The following is a 15815-nucleotide window of genomic DNA, read 5'->3' on the forward strand; positions in this document are numbered from 1 at the left end:
TTTCTTAGTACTTATTTCTTTATAAAACAGAAACGAATCTTCTGTGACTTTTTATAAAATCTTAATTACTCTTAGACATTAAAACTTATTAAACTTTTCGCTATGAAATTTCAGAGTTGTTAGGGGTTTATCACAGGTTCCTGAGAAATGGTATTTGCTTAACAATGAGAAACTCAACTCTTGGTTATTTGACATTAGGGCTCTTAAAAATTTTTATACATTAATTCATTAAACTTATAGTTGCAGTAAATGAGAATTTTGACTATATTAAATATATTCTTTTTAAAATAAACCTTTTAAATTTCTTATCTCTATTACATATTCTTTATAGTATGCCCTTGTAAGTGACAAATATGAGTATACTTATTACTAGATTTAAGTATACATTTGTATATATGTATACGTATCTGTCTTAGAAGAAGTACAACCAGAATGCGTCTTAGAAGCAAGGATGGCAGGATTTCATCTCACATACTTTGGACATGTTATCAGGAGGGATGAGTCCCTGGAGGAGGACATCATGCTTGGTAAAGTAGATAGAGGGTCAGTGAAAAAGAGGAAGACCCTCAAAGAGATAGATTGACACAGTGGCTGCAACAATGGACTCAAACATAACAATGATTGTGAGGATGTCGCAGGACCGGGCGGTGATTTGTTCTGGTGTATGTAGGGTTGCTATAAGTCGGAACTGACTAAATGGCACCTAGCAACGACAACAACATGTATATATATGTATATAATCTTTTTCTGTGACATAAAAGTAAGAGCTTATAAATGTTAATTATAATGAATGTCTGTTAACTTAATTTTGAGATAAGTTACCTAAAAGCCTTTGAAATTAATTCAAACTTATACATTATAAAACATTATTATTGAAGTAAGTTTGTTTAAATAGTCTATTTTCTATTCAAACCTTTATTATTTATCTTTTTTTTTGGAAAGCAGTTTTGTCTTTTTTCTTCTTATTAATAAAAATTACTCCCTTTCTTTAAATAAAACATACTTGATATAATATCTACCTTAAATTACTTAGAAAAGATTTTCCTTTTAAGGGTGACAAAAACTTTCATTAAGCTAGGATTCGTATTAAGATTCTTATTAATTCAAGTTATTTAATTTGTATAGGTGCTTATTTAAAACTTAACCAATTAGAATAAACCATCCAGAAGTGAAAAATGATTATCTTTTCTTTTACGTGTTATAGGATCCTGTGAAGAAGTAATAATTTAAAGATTTTGCTGCACTAAATAAACAATTGATCTCTTTTAGTGTACTTTTTAAACGGACTAATTTATGTTATTGAAAGTTTAATTTATGGCTTTCTGGTGCTCCTTGGAAACTCTACGGGGCAGTTCTACTCTGTCCTATAGGGTCGCTATGAGTCAGAATCGACTCGATGGCAGTGGGTTTTTTGGTTTGGAGACAAGACAAAACTTATACATAAAACACATAAATAGAAAAACCACACTAACCGCATATATTGTTAAGAAGTTAAGAAAAACTTTAGGCAATGCTACAAAACTACAAAAGAAATTGTTTGAAACATTTGGGGTTTACCATTTTCTCTAATGTCTTTTATGAAAAATCTTGAAAACAAATACTAGTTTCTAATTTTTCTTCATCTATACGAGCATCCAGAATACATTATTTAAAGTTTTTATTCAAGAAGAGCTACAGTTTCCTTTTTTTCTTTAAAACAGCCAAACTGTGCAGAAGGTAAAATCAGTAAAACAAGACAGGAAACTTGAAAAAGAGAAACAGAAACAAACAAAAAACACATAAATTTGCTGATATTTAACTTCACAGGAGACAAACATATGGGGAACCCAGTTTCTTTGAAGTGATTACTGAGATTCTAAATTACTTTAACTACAGTTTTTTTTTTTTTTTTTACGGTTAGCCTATAGTGTTTGAATATGAACCCCAAATCAGTGTGTGGGGGGGCGGAATCTAGGCTTATGTGTTTAGTATGTTAAGAATAGGCTGAAATTTTGGTCTTCTAGAGTCAAATAGGAGCCCTGGCTGCACAGTGGTTAAGCAGTCATCTGCTAACCAAAAGGTTGGTAGTTTGAATCCACTAGCCGCTCCTTGGAAACCTTATCGGGCAGTTCTACTCTGTCCTACCTATACACTCACTATGAGTTGGAATCGACTGGACGGCAACGGGTTTAGCTTTTGTTTTTTGTTTGGTTTAAAGCCATTGCCATCGAGTGGATTCAGACTCATAGCGATCCTATAGGACAGAGTAGAACTGCACCATAGAGTTTCCAAGGTAGTAAATCTTTACGGTAGCAGACTGCCACATCTTTCTCCCGTGGAGCGGCTGCTGGGTTCGAACAGCCAATCTTTCAGACAGAGCCGAGCGAATTAACCACTGCGCCCCCACGGCTCCATTTTCTTACGCACTTTCATCTTTTATGGGCATGCCCTGGCATTGAGCGCGCCCTAGCAAGTCCCTCCAGCAGCAACTATAAGTAAGCAAGATTGTCACTAGTGGGCATCTACCCTGAGCATCTGTGCGTCTAACCTGCGGCAGGCACGCTGCAACCCGACTGGCGCCAGGAAGAGCAGCGCACCGGCCACAGGCCCCGCCCCGGGTCAAGCCCCAGCGCAGAGTCTAAGAGGACGCACTGCCTCTTGGATAGGGCTCGCGCCAGGGACCCGCCGCCCACTAGGGCACTGGCTGCAGCAGCCTGAGGGTCGACGCGCTCCAGGACGAACTGCATGGTCGGTGCCTGGAAGGGGACAGGGGCTTCGGGGAACTCCAGGAGAGGACGCGATGCTGCAGGCCTCCCCCGCTGTGTTCGGGTCACGGCCCCTCGCCTCCTCCGCCCACGCACCCTGGGCTTCACCACCCTCATTTTTCTCGTTGGCTTTCCTCCTTTGCAGGGTGAAACCTCCCGTGGTCTCGGTGACAAGCTGGAGGAGACGCCGAGGAGGAGAGACGGTCCGAACTGAGGCAGGGAGTAGCAGGAGCAGGGCGCGGAGTAGAGGGAGGTCAATCACGTTGGCGCTGGAGCCCCGGAACCCCAGGGACGATGAGAATCAGGACAGCAGCGGCGTCCTGAAGCCCAGGAGCAGCAGCAGGAGGCGGCGACTCCCCTGGCCGCTGAGGGTCCACTGTCTGGGGACAGGCAGCATCACCTCCACCACAACACTTTCCCCCGGCTGCGACTGCAAGAGCTGGAGTGCTTTTTCTAACGGACTTAGTACCCAGAAGCTTACCCAGCGGTAAGCGGCTTGTTCTGTAGGCGTCAGTTCTTCTGGGGGCTCGAACTCGTCCCAGGGCGCCTTTGGCTGTTTCCAGGGCCCCTTCCTTCCCCTCTGAGCCAAAAGCCACCTACCGGGCTCCAGGCCTCCAGGATCCACCCACCTTTGGGCTCCTGGCTGGGGGCAATGCCCATTTGGAATTAAGGTAAATATTTTCATGCAGCATTTAAACGAATCGAGTTGAGAAACTTTGGCTGCGCTCCTGTTTTTAAAAATAACGCTTTATTGGAATCGAGGTGAGAGGAGTGAGGCACCGTCTTGAAAGTGCAGAGTCAGCTCTTGCATTTATTTAAAATTGTGATAATGTAGTCTTTGTGGAATTATTTTGCATTCGTTTCGATTTTTTAAAATAGTGCATTAAAATTATTGATCTTTGATACTGAGCTTTTTGCCCTCTCCCCCTCCTCCCCGCCCGTAAATGTGCATAAAAGAAAACTTCTCTAAAGCAAGACTGGAGATGGACATTACAGAAAAGTGGAACCGGTTGGGGGGGGATAGAAATTTAAAACCAAGCATGAAATGTGCATCCGTATATTTAACTTAAGAATCCCTAGTGGCTCGATGGTAAAGCTCTCGGCAGCTAACCGAAAGGTCACCAGTTAGAACCCACTAGCGGCCGGCTTCTCAGGAGAAAAGACCTGGCCATCTGCTCCGGTAAAGATTACAGTCTAGGAAATCCTATGGGGCAGTTCCACTCTGTCCTATAGGGTCACTATAGGGTCGCTAGGAATGAAAATTGACTCGATGGCACCCAACAACAACATAACTGATTTCATCCACAACTCCAAATACTGAACATTTGTGATTTTTTTCCCCTTCAGAAAGGAGCTTGCAATATGCATGGATGTGACTGAAGCCAGAGTGCAGGTCAGTAAACCTGAGAAAAGCAATTTGGCAGGGTGGCAGCTTTGTCCTGGATGTTTGCAAGTTGGTGTATTTTTATTGTCTCTTCCATGTCTGGCAAAACAGTTTAGAACTTCAGGGGCTTTGGCGGTGGAAAATAAGATAAGTAAACTACAGCTTATTATGGAGATTGCCCAGTACCAGAGGGAACATAATTTCCTAAAGGAAATAAAGAAAAATAGAATCAAACAGCTTCTCCTCTTCCCTGTACAAAATATATAAATTTCAATTCCTTCTAACACTGGTATTTTTTAGTGAGGACTTCTATGTGGAGTCATGCTAGAGCTCAGTCTGACCTGGGAAATATTGAAATTAATACACCAAGGAGTTGCTGTATAAGAGAGTACAATTGTACTGAATTATTTAAAACCAGGCATAAGCTCTTAGCTAAATGACTGGATTTATAAATATTCAGGCATTCAAGTGAGGGAGTAGTTCACACAGAGAACACACTATATAAGTAACTGATGTACCCTGAGTTAAGCTGAGAATACTTGGGGGGCACAGCTTTAAAGGCCAAGTGCACGGTCCCCCTGATGTTATTTTTAGTGTTTGGTCAAACAGTGCAGAGAGCAACAGCCCTAAATTTAAATTTTCTTTGATGTGTCGGCCTGAAAATATTGCTAAAATAGTTGCATGGTGGTGGAGATGGGGACAAGGTATGCAGAATGAAAATTTGAAAAAAAAAACTAACAAAATGAACAATTTCGAATCAAGTTCTACTGACCTAGAAGGATGAGAAGGTTAGAGAAGTCAAACAGATGCCTTGCAACTTTCTGAAACTACCAGACGCATAAGTGAATTTTCTCTTGAGGAATTTCTAATACCTAAGGCTTTTTTTTCCCCCTTTTGATTATATTATTTTGAAGAGGCGGGTTTTGTGGAATTTGGCAGGAGCAGGAGGAGGTTCCCAGTTCCAGGCCAGATTCTTACCTGTGTTAATGCGAAATAGTGTTTTATTTGCTCGGGCAACGATGACCGATTTGTAGGTCATGAGACCAAAAGTGATTATTTGAAGCCATAGAAAACCTTAAGTTGTATGAAGAATATTTGCCAAAATTAAAAAAAAAAAGAGGGAGAGAAACAAATCAAGAAGAGCTTCCTTGCTTTGCTTCGGAGTGTGTGTGTGTGAGCACAATGATAGAGGCCGGCTGCAGAGCTAGTGGGGGTGAGTTGTAGTGAATTTGGACCCAGTTTGGCTACATTTTCCTTAACTTTACCCATTGCCATTGAGTCGATTCGAACTCATAGCAACCCTACAGGACAGAGTAGAACTGCCCCGTAGGAATTCTGTCTTAGTCATCTAATGCTGCTATAACAGAAATACCACAAGTAAATGGCTTTAACAAAGAGAAATCTATTGTTTCACAGTAAAGTAGGCTCAAAGTCCATATTCAGGTCATCATCTCCAGGGGAAGGCTCTCTCTCTTTTGGCCTTCTCATCAGTCTTCCTCTGGACTAGGAGCTTCTCTGCACAGGGACCCTGGGTCCAAAGGATGCGCTCTGCTCCTGGCACTGCTTTCTTGGTGGTACGAGGTCCCCAACTCTCTGCTTGCGTCCCTTTCCTTTTTATCTCTTGAGAGATAAAAGCTGGTGCAGGCCACACCCCAGGAAAACTCTCTTTACATTGGGTCAGTGTGTTAGTTATCCAGTGCTGCTATAACAGAAATACCACAAGTGGATGCCTTTAACAAAGAGAATTTATTTCTTCACAGTAAAATAGGCTAAAAGTCCAAATTGAGGGTGTTAGTTCCAGGGGATGGCTTTCTCTCTCTGTCAGCCTTCTCATCAGTCTTCCCCTGGACTAAGAGCTTCTCTGTGCAGAGACCCCAGGTCCAAAGGACGTGCTCTGCTCCCAGTGCCTCTTTCTTGTTGGTATGAGGTCCCCTTTCTCTCTGCTTGCTTCTCTCTTTCATATCTCAAGAGATTACCTCAAGACACAATCCAATCTTGTAGGATGAGTCCTGCCTCACTAACTGCCACCTATCCTCCCTCATTAACATCACAGAGGCAGATTTATAACATATAGGAAAATCACACAATACCGGCAATCATGGCCCAGCCCAACTGATACACATATTTTTGGGGGAACATATCCATGACAATCAGGGATGTGACCTGGGTAAGAGTGTTACAATCCCACCCTAATCCTCTTTAACATAAAACTATATAATCACAAAATGGCGGACAACCACACAATACTGCGAATCATGGCCTAACCAAGTTGACACATATTTGCGGGGGACACAATTCAATCCATGACAGTTTTCTAGGCTGTAATCATTACAGGAGCAGATTGCCAGGTATTTTCTCCCGTGGAGCTGCTGGGTGGGTTCGAACCACTAACCTTTCAGTTAGCAGGTTAGTAGCTGAATGCTTAACCATTGTGCCACCTCAAAGGAAACTTTCTGAAAATGCAACGTGCTCCTTCCAGTTGCTTAGCTACTTCAAACTGAAGATGGGATTTTCAAATAGGGGGCCATTCCCTTCAGTACAACTTTTAAGTGGGGCCCACTTTTTACCATGCTCAGCTTCCCTCACAACCGGGGTGGCGTTATCCTTGCTGAGCAGGGAGCTGAGGCAGCTGGAGAGCTGATGGTCAGCTGTCAGGATACAGACATCTCTTTATCTTTTTATCAGGCATAACATTAACAGCAGGGCCCCGGTGCAATTCACTTGCATCCAAGAGCTGGGGAAAAAAAATTAAAGAAGATTAAATGTGGAAGGAGAGAGACAAAGCAATAAGCCTAGTCCAGAGCTTGGCAAATAGTAGATGCTCACTAAGGGAGTGGTTCGGCATTAACTTCCCTAAGATACTTTCTCAATAAGGAAGTAACTTCTCCAGGTGCCGTTTAAAATCTCATTCGCATGTACAGCTGCATGTTGTGGTTTTTCTAACATGTCATTAACTGTTCAATATAGTAAATGCACCCTTTTTTCCCTCTATTTGAAGTTTTGGTTTAAGAATAGGAGGGCCAGGGAGAGAAAACGTCAGAGGGCATTAATGCTCAGAAACATGCCCACTGCTGCCCTGAGCAACCCCATGGGCATAATCTTGGAGGGTCCATATAATGCCATCCTTGTCCTGGAACCCAACTAGAAATGAGTTTTTCTGAAGCCACCATTATCCGTGCCACCCTTGCTTCCTCCACCCTTACCTCCATTTGGCCTGGCCACTGTTGGCCGGGCATGGGCCTTTAACATCAGCGGTCATTTTTGTCATCCCCCTTTCCTTTTTTTTTTAATTGTGCCTTCAGTGAAAGTTTACAATTCACGTCAGTTTCTCACACAAAAAGTTACACACACATTGTTATATGACCCTAGCTTCTTTCCCTACAATGTGACAACACACTCCTTCTCTCCATCCTGTATTTCCCGTGTCCATTCAACCCACTTCTATCCCCCTCTGCCTTCTCATCTCGCCTCCAGACAGGAGCTGCCCACATAGTCTCATATGTCTACTTGAGCTATGAGGCACACTCCTCACCAGTATCATTTTATGTCTTATAATCCAGTCTAATATTTGTCTAAAGAGTTGGCTTTGGGAATGGTTTTAGTTTTGAGCTAACAGAGAGTCCAGGGTCCATGACCTCTGGGGTCCCTCTAGTCTCAGTCAGACCATTAAATCTGGTCATTTTACTAGAATTTCAGGTCTGCATCCCACTTTTATCCTACACCATCAGGGATTCTCTGTTGTGTTCTTTGTCAGGGCAGTCATTGGTGGTAGCTGGGCACCCTCTAGTTCTTCTGGTCTCAGGCTGATGGAGTCTCCGATTTATGTGGCCCTTTCTTTCTCTTGCGCTCCTATTTTCCTTGTGTCCTTGGTGTTCTTTATTCTCCTTTCTTCCAGGTGGGTTGAGACAAATTGATGCATCTTAGATGGCAACTCGTTAGCTTTTAAGACCCAAGACGCCACTTACCAAAGTGGGATGCTATTGATTTAGTGATTTCCTCTTCAACATCCTCTTTGTTGGTGTAGAGGAATCCTACTGATTTTTGTATGTTTGTCTTGTATCCTGAGACTCTGCTGAACTCTTCTATTAGTTTCAGTAGTTTTCTAGTGGATTCTTTAGGGTTTTCTGTGTATAAGATCATATCATCTGCAAATAGAGATACTTTTACTTCTTCCTTACCCATTTGGATGCCCTTTATTTCTTTATCTAGCCTAATTGCTCTGGCTAGGACCTCCAGCACAATGTTGAATAAGAGTGGTGATAAAGGGCATCCTTGTCTGGTTCCCGATCTCAAGGGAAATGCTTTCAGACTCTCTCCATTTAGGATGATGTTGGCTGTTGGCTTTGTATAAATGCCCTTCATTATGCTGAGGAATTTTCCTTCTGTTTCTATTTTGGTGAGAGTTTTTATCATGAATGGGTGTTGGACTTTGTCAAATGCCTTTTCTGCATCAATTGATAAGATCATGTGGTTCTTGTCTTTTATTTATGTGGTGGATTACATTGATTGTTTTTCTAATGTTGAACCATCCCTGCATACCTGGTATGAATCCCACTTGGTCATGGTGAATTATTTTTTTTTTATGTTGTTAAATTCTATTGGCTAGAATTTTATTGAGGATTTTTGTGTCTAAGTTCATGAGGGATATTGGTCTGTAATTTTCTTTTTTTGTGGTGTCTTTATCTGGTTTTGGTATCAGGGTTATGCTGGCTTCATAGAATGAGTTTGGGAGTATTGCATCCTTTTCTATGCTCTAAAATACCTTTAGTAGTAGTGGTGTTAACTCTTCTCTCAAAGTTTGGTAGAATTCTCCAGTGAAGCCGTCAGGGCCAGGGTTTTTTTTTATTGTTGTTGCTGGGAGTTTTTTAATTACCTTTTCGATCCCTTCTTTTGTTATGGGTTTATTTAGTTGTTCTACCTCTGTTTGTGTTAGTTTAGGTAGGTAGTTTCTAGAAATTTGTCCATTTTCTCTAGCTTTTCAAATTTGTTAGCATATAATTTTTCATAGTATTCTGTAATGATTCTTTTAATTTCAGTTGGGTTTGTTGTGATATCGCCCACCTCATTTCTTATTTGGGTTATTTGCTTCCTCTTCTGTTTTCCCCTTGTTAGTTCGGCCAATGGTTTATCGATTTTATTGATCTTTTCAAAGAACCAGCTTTTGGTCCTGTTACCTCTTTCGATTGTTTTTGTATTCTCTATTTCATTTAATTCTGCTCTAATTTTTATTATTTGCTTTCTTCTGGTGCCCAAGGGCTTCTTTTGCTGTTCTCTTTCTATTTGTTCAAGTTGTAGGGTTAATTCTTTGATTTTGGCCCTTTGCTCTTTTTTGCATGTGTGCAGTTATTGCTATAAAGTGAACTCTGAGCGCTGCATTTTCTGTGTCCCAAAGGTTCTGGTAGGATGTGTTTTCATTCCCATTTGATTCTATGAATTTCTTTATTCCATCCTTAATTCCTTCTATAACCCAATAGTTTTTTAGCAAGGTGTCGTTCAGTCTCCATGTGTTTGACTTTTTTTTTCTTGCTTTTTCTGTTATTAATTTCTAGTTTTATGGCTTTATGGTCAGAAAAGATGCTTTGTAATATTTCAGTGTTTTCGATTTTGTTAAGGCTTGCTTTAGGGCCTAATATGTGGTCTATTCTAGAGAATGTTCCATGTCCTTCGGAAAAAAAGGATATTTGGCTGCTGTTGGGTGGAGTGTTCCGTATATGCCTATGAGGTCAAGTTGTTTGATTGTGACATTTAGATTTTCTGTGTCTTTATTGAGCTTCTTTTTGGATGTTCTGCCCTTCACCAAAAGTGATCTGTTGAAGTCTCCTACTATTATCGTGGAGCTGTCCATCTCTGTTTGCAGTATTGTTAGAGTTTGTTGTATATATTTTGGAGCCCCGTGGTTAGGAGTATAAATATTTATTACAGTTACGTCCGCCTGGTGTATTGACACTTTAATCATTATATAATGTCCTTCCTTATTCTTTGTGGTGGATTTAACTTTAAAGTCTATTTTGTCAGAAATTAACATTGCCACTCGTCCTCTTTTTTGATTGTTGTTTGCTTGATATATTTTTTTCCATCCTTTGAGTTTTAGCTTGTGTCTCTAAGACTAAGGTGTGTCTTTTGTAGGCAGCATATAGACGGATTGTGTTTTTTTCTCCATTCTGCCACTCTCTGTCTCTTTATTGTGCATTTAGTCCATTATACCCATTTCCACACCCATTAGTCCATTATACCCTCAGCATAATTATAGATAGGTATGAATTTAGTGCTGTTATTTTGATGTCTTTTTGTGTGTATTGTTGACAGTTTCTTTTTTCCACTTAATTTTCTGTGCTGTGTCGTCTTTCTTTATATATTTTTTCTTTTCCTCTTTTTCATTGTTGTTGATTTTGTATTTGCTGAGTCTTTGTGTTTTTCTTGTTTTTCATTTTGATGTGTAGGATCGTTAGTTTCATTTGTGGTTACCTTAGTATTTACCCCTTTATTTCTTTATATCACCTAAACTTCCTCTCCTTATGAAAGATCTATGACTACATTATTTAGTCCTCTTTTTTGTTTTAATGTTGTCATCTTTTACATAGTGACATCTCTGTTTCCCAGTTTCGAGCATTTAGCTTTGATTTATTTTTGTGATTTCCCTATCTGGGTTGATATCTGGTTGTTCTGTCCGGTGTTCTAGTTTTGGGTTGTTACCTGATGTTACTGACTTTCTAGCCAGAGGACTCCCTTTAGTATTTCTTGTAATTTTGGTTTGGTTTTTACAAATTCCCTAAACTTCTCTTCATCTGGAAATGTCCTAATTTCGCAGTCGTATTTGAGAGACAGTTTTTCTGGATATATAATTCTTGGCTGGCAGTTTTTTTCCTTCAAGGCTTTCTATATATTATCCCATTGCCTTCTTGCCTGCATGGTTTCTGCCCAGTAGTCCAAGCTTAGTCTTATTGACCCTCCTTTGTAGGTGACTTTTTGTTTATCCGTAGCCACTCTTAAAATTCTCTACCTTTGGTTTTGGCAAGTTTGATTATAATATGTCTTGGTGACTTTCTTTTGGGATCTACCTTGTGTGGGGTTCGATGAGCCTCTTGGATAGATATCTTCTCATCTTTCATGATATCAGGAAAGTTTTCTGCCAACAACTCTTCAACAATTCTGTCTGTATTTTCTGTTAATCCCCACCCCTCCCCATTCTGGTACTTCAGTCATTCATAGGCTATTCCTCTCGATAGAGTCCCACATAATTCTTAGAGTTTCTTCATTTTTTAAAATTCTTTTATCTGATTTTTCCTCAAATATGTTAGTGCCAAGTGCTTTATCTTCAGTCTCACCAATTCTGACTTCCATTGCTTCAGTTCTCCTCATATGACTGTCTATTGAGTTGTCTAATTCTGAAATTTTTTTGTTAATCTTCTGAATTTCTGATTGCTGTCTCTCTACGGATTCTTGCAGCCAATTAAATTTGTCATTGTTCTCTTGTCTAATCTGCTTAACTTCCTCTAATGCTTTGCCTGTGTGCTGCTTGGCTTATTCTGTGTTTTGCCTGATCTCCTTCCTGATCTTTTGAAGAGTTCTGTGTATTAATCTTTTGTATTCTACCTCTGGTAATTCTAGGAAGTTATCCTCATTTGGAAGATTTCTTGATTATTTTGGGAGCTTGCTGAATCCATTGTGGTCTGCCTCTTTATGTGATTTGATATTGACTGTTGTCTCTGAGCCATCAATAAGTTATTTTATTTATTTTATGTTTGCTTGCTTCTTGTTTTGTTTTGTTTTGATATGTCCAAATAGGCTGCTCAAGTGAGCTAATTTGATTATTGACACCTTTGAAGCTCTAACATCCTGTCACCAGGTGGTTAGAGCTGTTACTAGGTATGTGAGCCCAGGAGTCTGTTCACTTTTCTTGTATGGATTCAGCTCAGGTGCCCAGATAGTCAGACACCACGTGTGTGGTACAGGCTGACCTACAGTCCTAGACAAGCAGGGGTGATTGGTGTAGGCACAGGTATCTGGCTGCAATAGGGGGTCGTGTGCTGAGCAAGGCAAGTGGCTGACAACTACCTCTGAGTATCTGTGAGGAAAGCATGTCCCTGTTCACTAGAGCACGTAGGTGGGTGGGTTTTGCATTCGGACTATGGGCACCCAATGCTTTGGGGTGTAAGGATTGGGAGGCATCACTTATTCTTGGACCCTTTTTGCAGGTGGCAAGGTGTCGTGGGTGGAGCCACCAGTCCTCAGGCCCCTGTTGTGGGTAGATGAAAAGGACCCTGCTTAATAGGCAGAGCAGTGTTAAATGTCACGAACCTGCATCTCCACCATGTAGCTGAATCAGTTGAAGTTAGACTTCCAGTATATACCCTGTTGTACTGTGCTGATGAGGGCCTGAGTTGCTGAAATGGGCCCACACAAGTCTATGCAGGGGTGAAAGGCATCCAAACTCCATGGACTCCCTTAAAAGCCTGTGAGCAGCCATTTAGGATACTCCACTGTTCTCACCCCTTTGTGAGCAAGGAAGAATGAAGAAAACTAAAGACACAAGGGAAAGATTAGTCCAAAGGACTAATGGACCACATCTAACATGGCCTCCACCAGACAGAGTCCAGTACCATGAGATGGTAACCGGCTACCACCACTGACTGCTCTGACACGGATCACAATAGAGGGTCCCTGACAGAGCTGAAGAAAAATGTAGAACAAAATTCTAACTCAAAAAGAAGGATCAGACTTGGTCACCTGACAGAGACAGGAGAAACCCTGAGAATATGGCCCCTGGACACCCTTTCAGCTCAGTAATGTGGTCACCCCTGAGGTTAACCCTTCAGCCAAAGATTGAACAGACCAATGGAACAAAACATGACTAAAGGTGCGCACCAGACCGGGGGCAAGGACTGGAAGGCAGGAAGGAACAGGAAAGCTGGTAATGGGGAACCCCGGGTTGGGAAGGGAGAGTGTTGACATGTTGTGGGGTTGTTAACCAATGTCATAGAACAATGTGTGTGCTAACTGTTTGATGAGAAACTAGTTTGTTCTCTAAACCTTCATCTAAAGTACAATAAATAAATAACGTACAAAGTCCGTGGACCCCTTATGTTTCTGCCTTGGGTTCCTGGCTTGGGGGAGCCAGCAGATTATTTTTTCCCCTGTTTGTTAATATGATCCCTCTCCAAGCTGGGAGAATGGATTAGGGCGAGTGCAGGGTCCTTCTTCTGGCCCAGGGGATGTAGCTGGCTGGGACCCGGTACAGAGAGGGAAGGGAGCAGGTAAGTGGGAGAGGAGTTTTTCCTGAAGGGGTATTTTGGATCCGCAAGGTAGGTTAAAGCACAGGTACTTATCTTTTGCTGATTGAGGGCTGTTTCTCACTTGTTCTGGAGGGTTGAGCAGACTCCTGGATGCTTGTTCTCTCCCCATGTGGAAAACGCATCCCAAAGGCCACTGCTTGCCTCATGACACTTGAGCCAGCAGAATCGGCCTGTGCGGTGCCGGTTCCCGCTGGGTCAGGTCTGGCAACTCCTTGCTGCTTCTGAACTGTCTCTCCCTCCCCCTGCCACTCAGTCCAATTCCTCAACTTTGCTTTGATGTTCAGACCTGCTAGCTTGTTATATATAATTGATTCACTTATTTGGGGGGGTCTTTGTTGCAAGAGGAACCACAGGAAGCATGTGACTACTCCACCATCTTGGCCCCACCTCTGTCATCCCCCTTTTCTAAGGTATGATCTCCATTACATTTTTTCCAAACTGTCTTTTTGTTTTCCTGTCATATTATAGTTGAGCATATCACACATCAAGAGCTGTTCACCAAATGCCTGTTCAATGAATTGAATAAAAGATCAAGTCTGTGCCCTGGGGGTTTTTTAGGCCATGTTTTGTATCTTCAATAAAGATGTGAACTCTCAGTGTATTTGTTTTTATGTGCCAAGTGGATGGAAATTGCTGAAGTAATGCCATTCAAACAGAATGTCAAAGAGGCCTTCTTTCATAAGAACATCCTGAGTTGCCATAAGAGAAGTGTCCTATAGTGCCCATGGTGGGTTTACACTGACCCACACGTTCTCTGCCCCTGCCCCTGCCCCCATCACCCCATCCTGCCCTGTTTAAACCACCTACTTGTTCAAAATGGGGCAGGTGTGTCTCCAAGTGAGAGAACAGTGTGTTACAACCCAGGGCCAAGGTCCATTCATGCTGAAGAGCTCAGGAACAACTCTGGACCCTAAGGGAAACTTCCTAAGCGGCTACTCACAGGGCTTTATGGGAAGGTGGCATCTGTGCATTCACCCAGTACTCTACAAATTCTGTTCACTGCCCTCCCTTTTGGTGGAGGAGATAGGGGACTAGGATCTATTCCGGCCCAAAGGTACTGCTGCTTCAAAGGAAACAAGAGTAGACTCCATCAAGACCAGAAGAAGGCACTTCACTCTTTTCTTCCTTTCTTCCCCCAGCTCAGGAGAACATGTTACTGTACATTTCCCAGCTCAGAAACAGACAATCGTGTATTTTGCCACCTTGAACATACTTCAGAGAACTCTGCTTGCTGCTGACAAAACACTGAAAGGCAACATTTTGGGTGAGTCCTGTTTGAAGCAAGACTAAGGAGATGTTCCCCTGAGCAATGTCCCTGAACAATCAGTCATTGAAAAGAAGCAGTCAGACCTTAGCTTTGTTGATGTTGTCTTTGTCCTGTGAAACTGCAAGGGTAGAAAACAACAAAAATGGGGGATGATTAAGGAGGCCAGGCCCACTCTTTTAAGAAGTGTTAAGTTCTCATTTTGATCAAAGATTTTATAAAAGAATCCTGATCAAAAGGGGGAAAATGTAGAACAGAATGTCAAATTCTTATGGAATCCAGATTCTCTGGAGCCATGGATGCTGAATGAATCCCTAAAACTATTGTTCTGAGATAATCTTTAAACCTTAAACTGAAAATATCCCCTGAAGTATTCTTAAAACCAAATGATAGTTTAACTTAACTAGTAATGAATGTCTTAAACATTATGCTCTTTTAAGAACTATCTGTATGGGATCAAATTAAGAACAGTAACTTGAAAGGTTAGATAGGACGCTTAGGGAGCAATGTTTTTATGTCAATGGGGGAGGAACAATTTGGAAAACGAGGGTGAGAATGGTTGCACAATTTGAAAAATGTAATCAATGTCACTAAATTGGACATGTAGAAATTCTTGAATTGGTGTATGTTCTGCTGTATATGTTCTCAACAACAAAAAAAATTAAATAAATTTTTAGAAAGTATTAAGTTCTCAGTACAACCTTTGCTTGTGAACAACCTCTAGCAATGCAACGCTTCCTTAATGTAGTTTTATATTAAAAATAGCTAATTGTGAACACTATGGCCATACTCTGAAGTGATGGCAATGACTGCAGATAAGGTGCCATGGTTACACCAGAATTTCCTATCGCAGAGGTTAATCAAAGACCAGTTTTGCAGTGCTTATATGTTCCCAAGTTGAAGGGAGGCTCTGTTTTCTTGGGAAATCGTGTATTTTTTACCATATTGTCCACTACTTTCATTCCTCTCTTCTCTCCTCCCTTCACACTTGTGGCGTCAATGGTCAGCAAAGCAGTTGTGAGTAATGTGGGTTTTGTGGATTGAATTGTGTCCCCCTAAAATGTGTGTCAACTTGGCGAGTCCATGATTCCCGGGATTGTGTAGTTGTCCACCATTTTGTCATCTGATGT

At 41.4% G+C, this 15815-nt stretch overlaps 1 protein-coding gene across 1 annotated transcript; it reads left to right on the forward strand.

Moving 5' to 3' along the window:
* The first annotated feature begins 629 nt into the window (after positions 1–629).
* LOC126068679 (uncharacterized) lies at positions 630–14679 on the forward strand. Its single transcript, XM_049871426.1, has 5 exons — positions 630–662; positions 2537–2727; positions 2890–3231; positions 4092–4137; positions 14561–14679. Exons 1-5 carry the CDS (start codon positions 630–632, stop codon positions 14657–14659), a joined length of 711 nt encoding a protein of 236 aa, XP_049727383.1. The 3' UTR covers positions 14660–14679.
* The last annotated feature ends 1136 nt before the right edge of the window (positions 14680–15815 follow it).

This window comes from Elephas maximus, chromosome X (genome assembly GCF_024166365.1).
Source record: "Elephas maximus indicus isolate mEleMax1 chromosome X, mEleMax1 primary haplotype, whole genome shotgun sequence".
NCBI classification, from domain to species: Eukaryota; Metazoa; Chordata; class Mammalia; order Proboscidea; family Elephantidae; genus Elephas; species Elephas maximus.

What these genes read in the sequence shown, in the direction of transcription:
- LOC126068679 (XM_049871426.1), top strand. Translation starts at nt 630, where the DNA reads ATGTCGCAGGACCGGGCGGTGATTTGTTCTGGT. An exon ending in GCTCCAGGACGAACTGCATG is followed by an intron (nt 2,728 to 2,889) that starts GTCGGTGCCTGG and finishes CCTCCTTTGCAG; the next exon opens with GGTGAAACCTCCCGTGGTCT. An exon ending in ACCCAGAAGCTTACCCAGCG is followed by an intron (nt 3,232 to 4,091) that starts GTAAGCGGCTTG and finishes TTTCCCCTTCAG; the next exon opens with AAAGGAGCTTGCAATATGCA.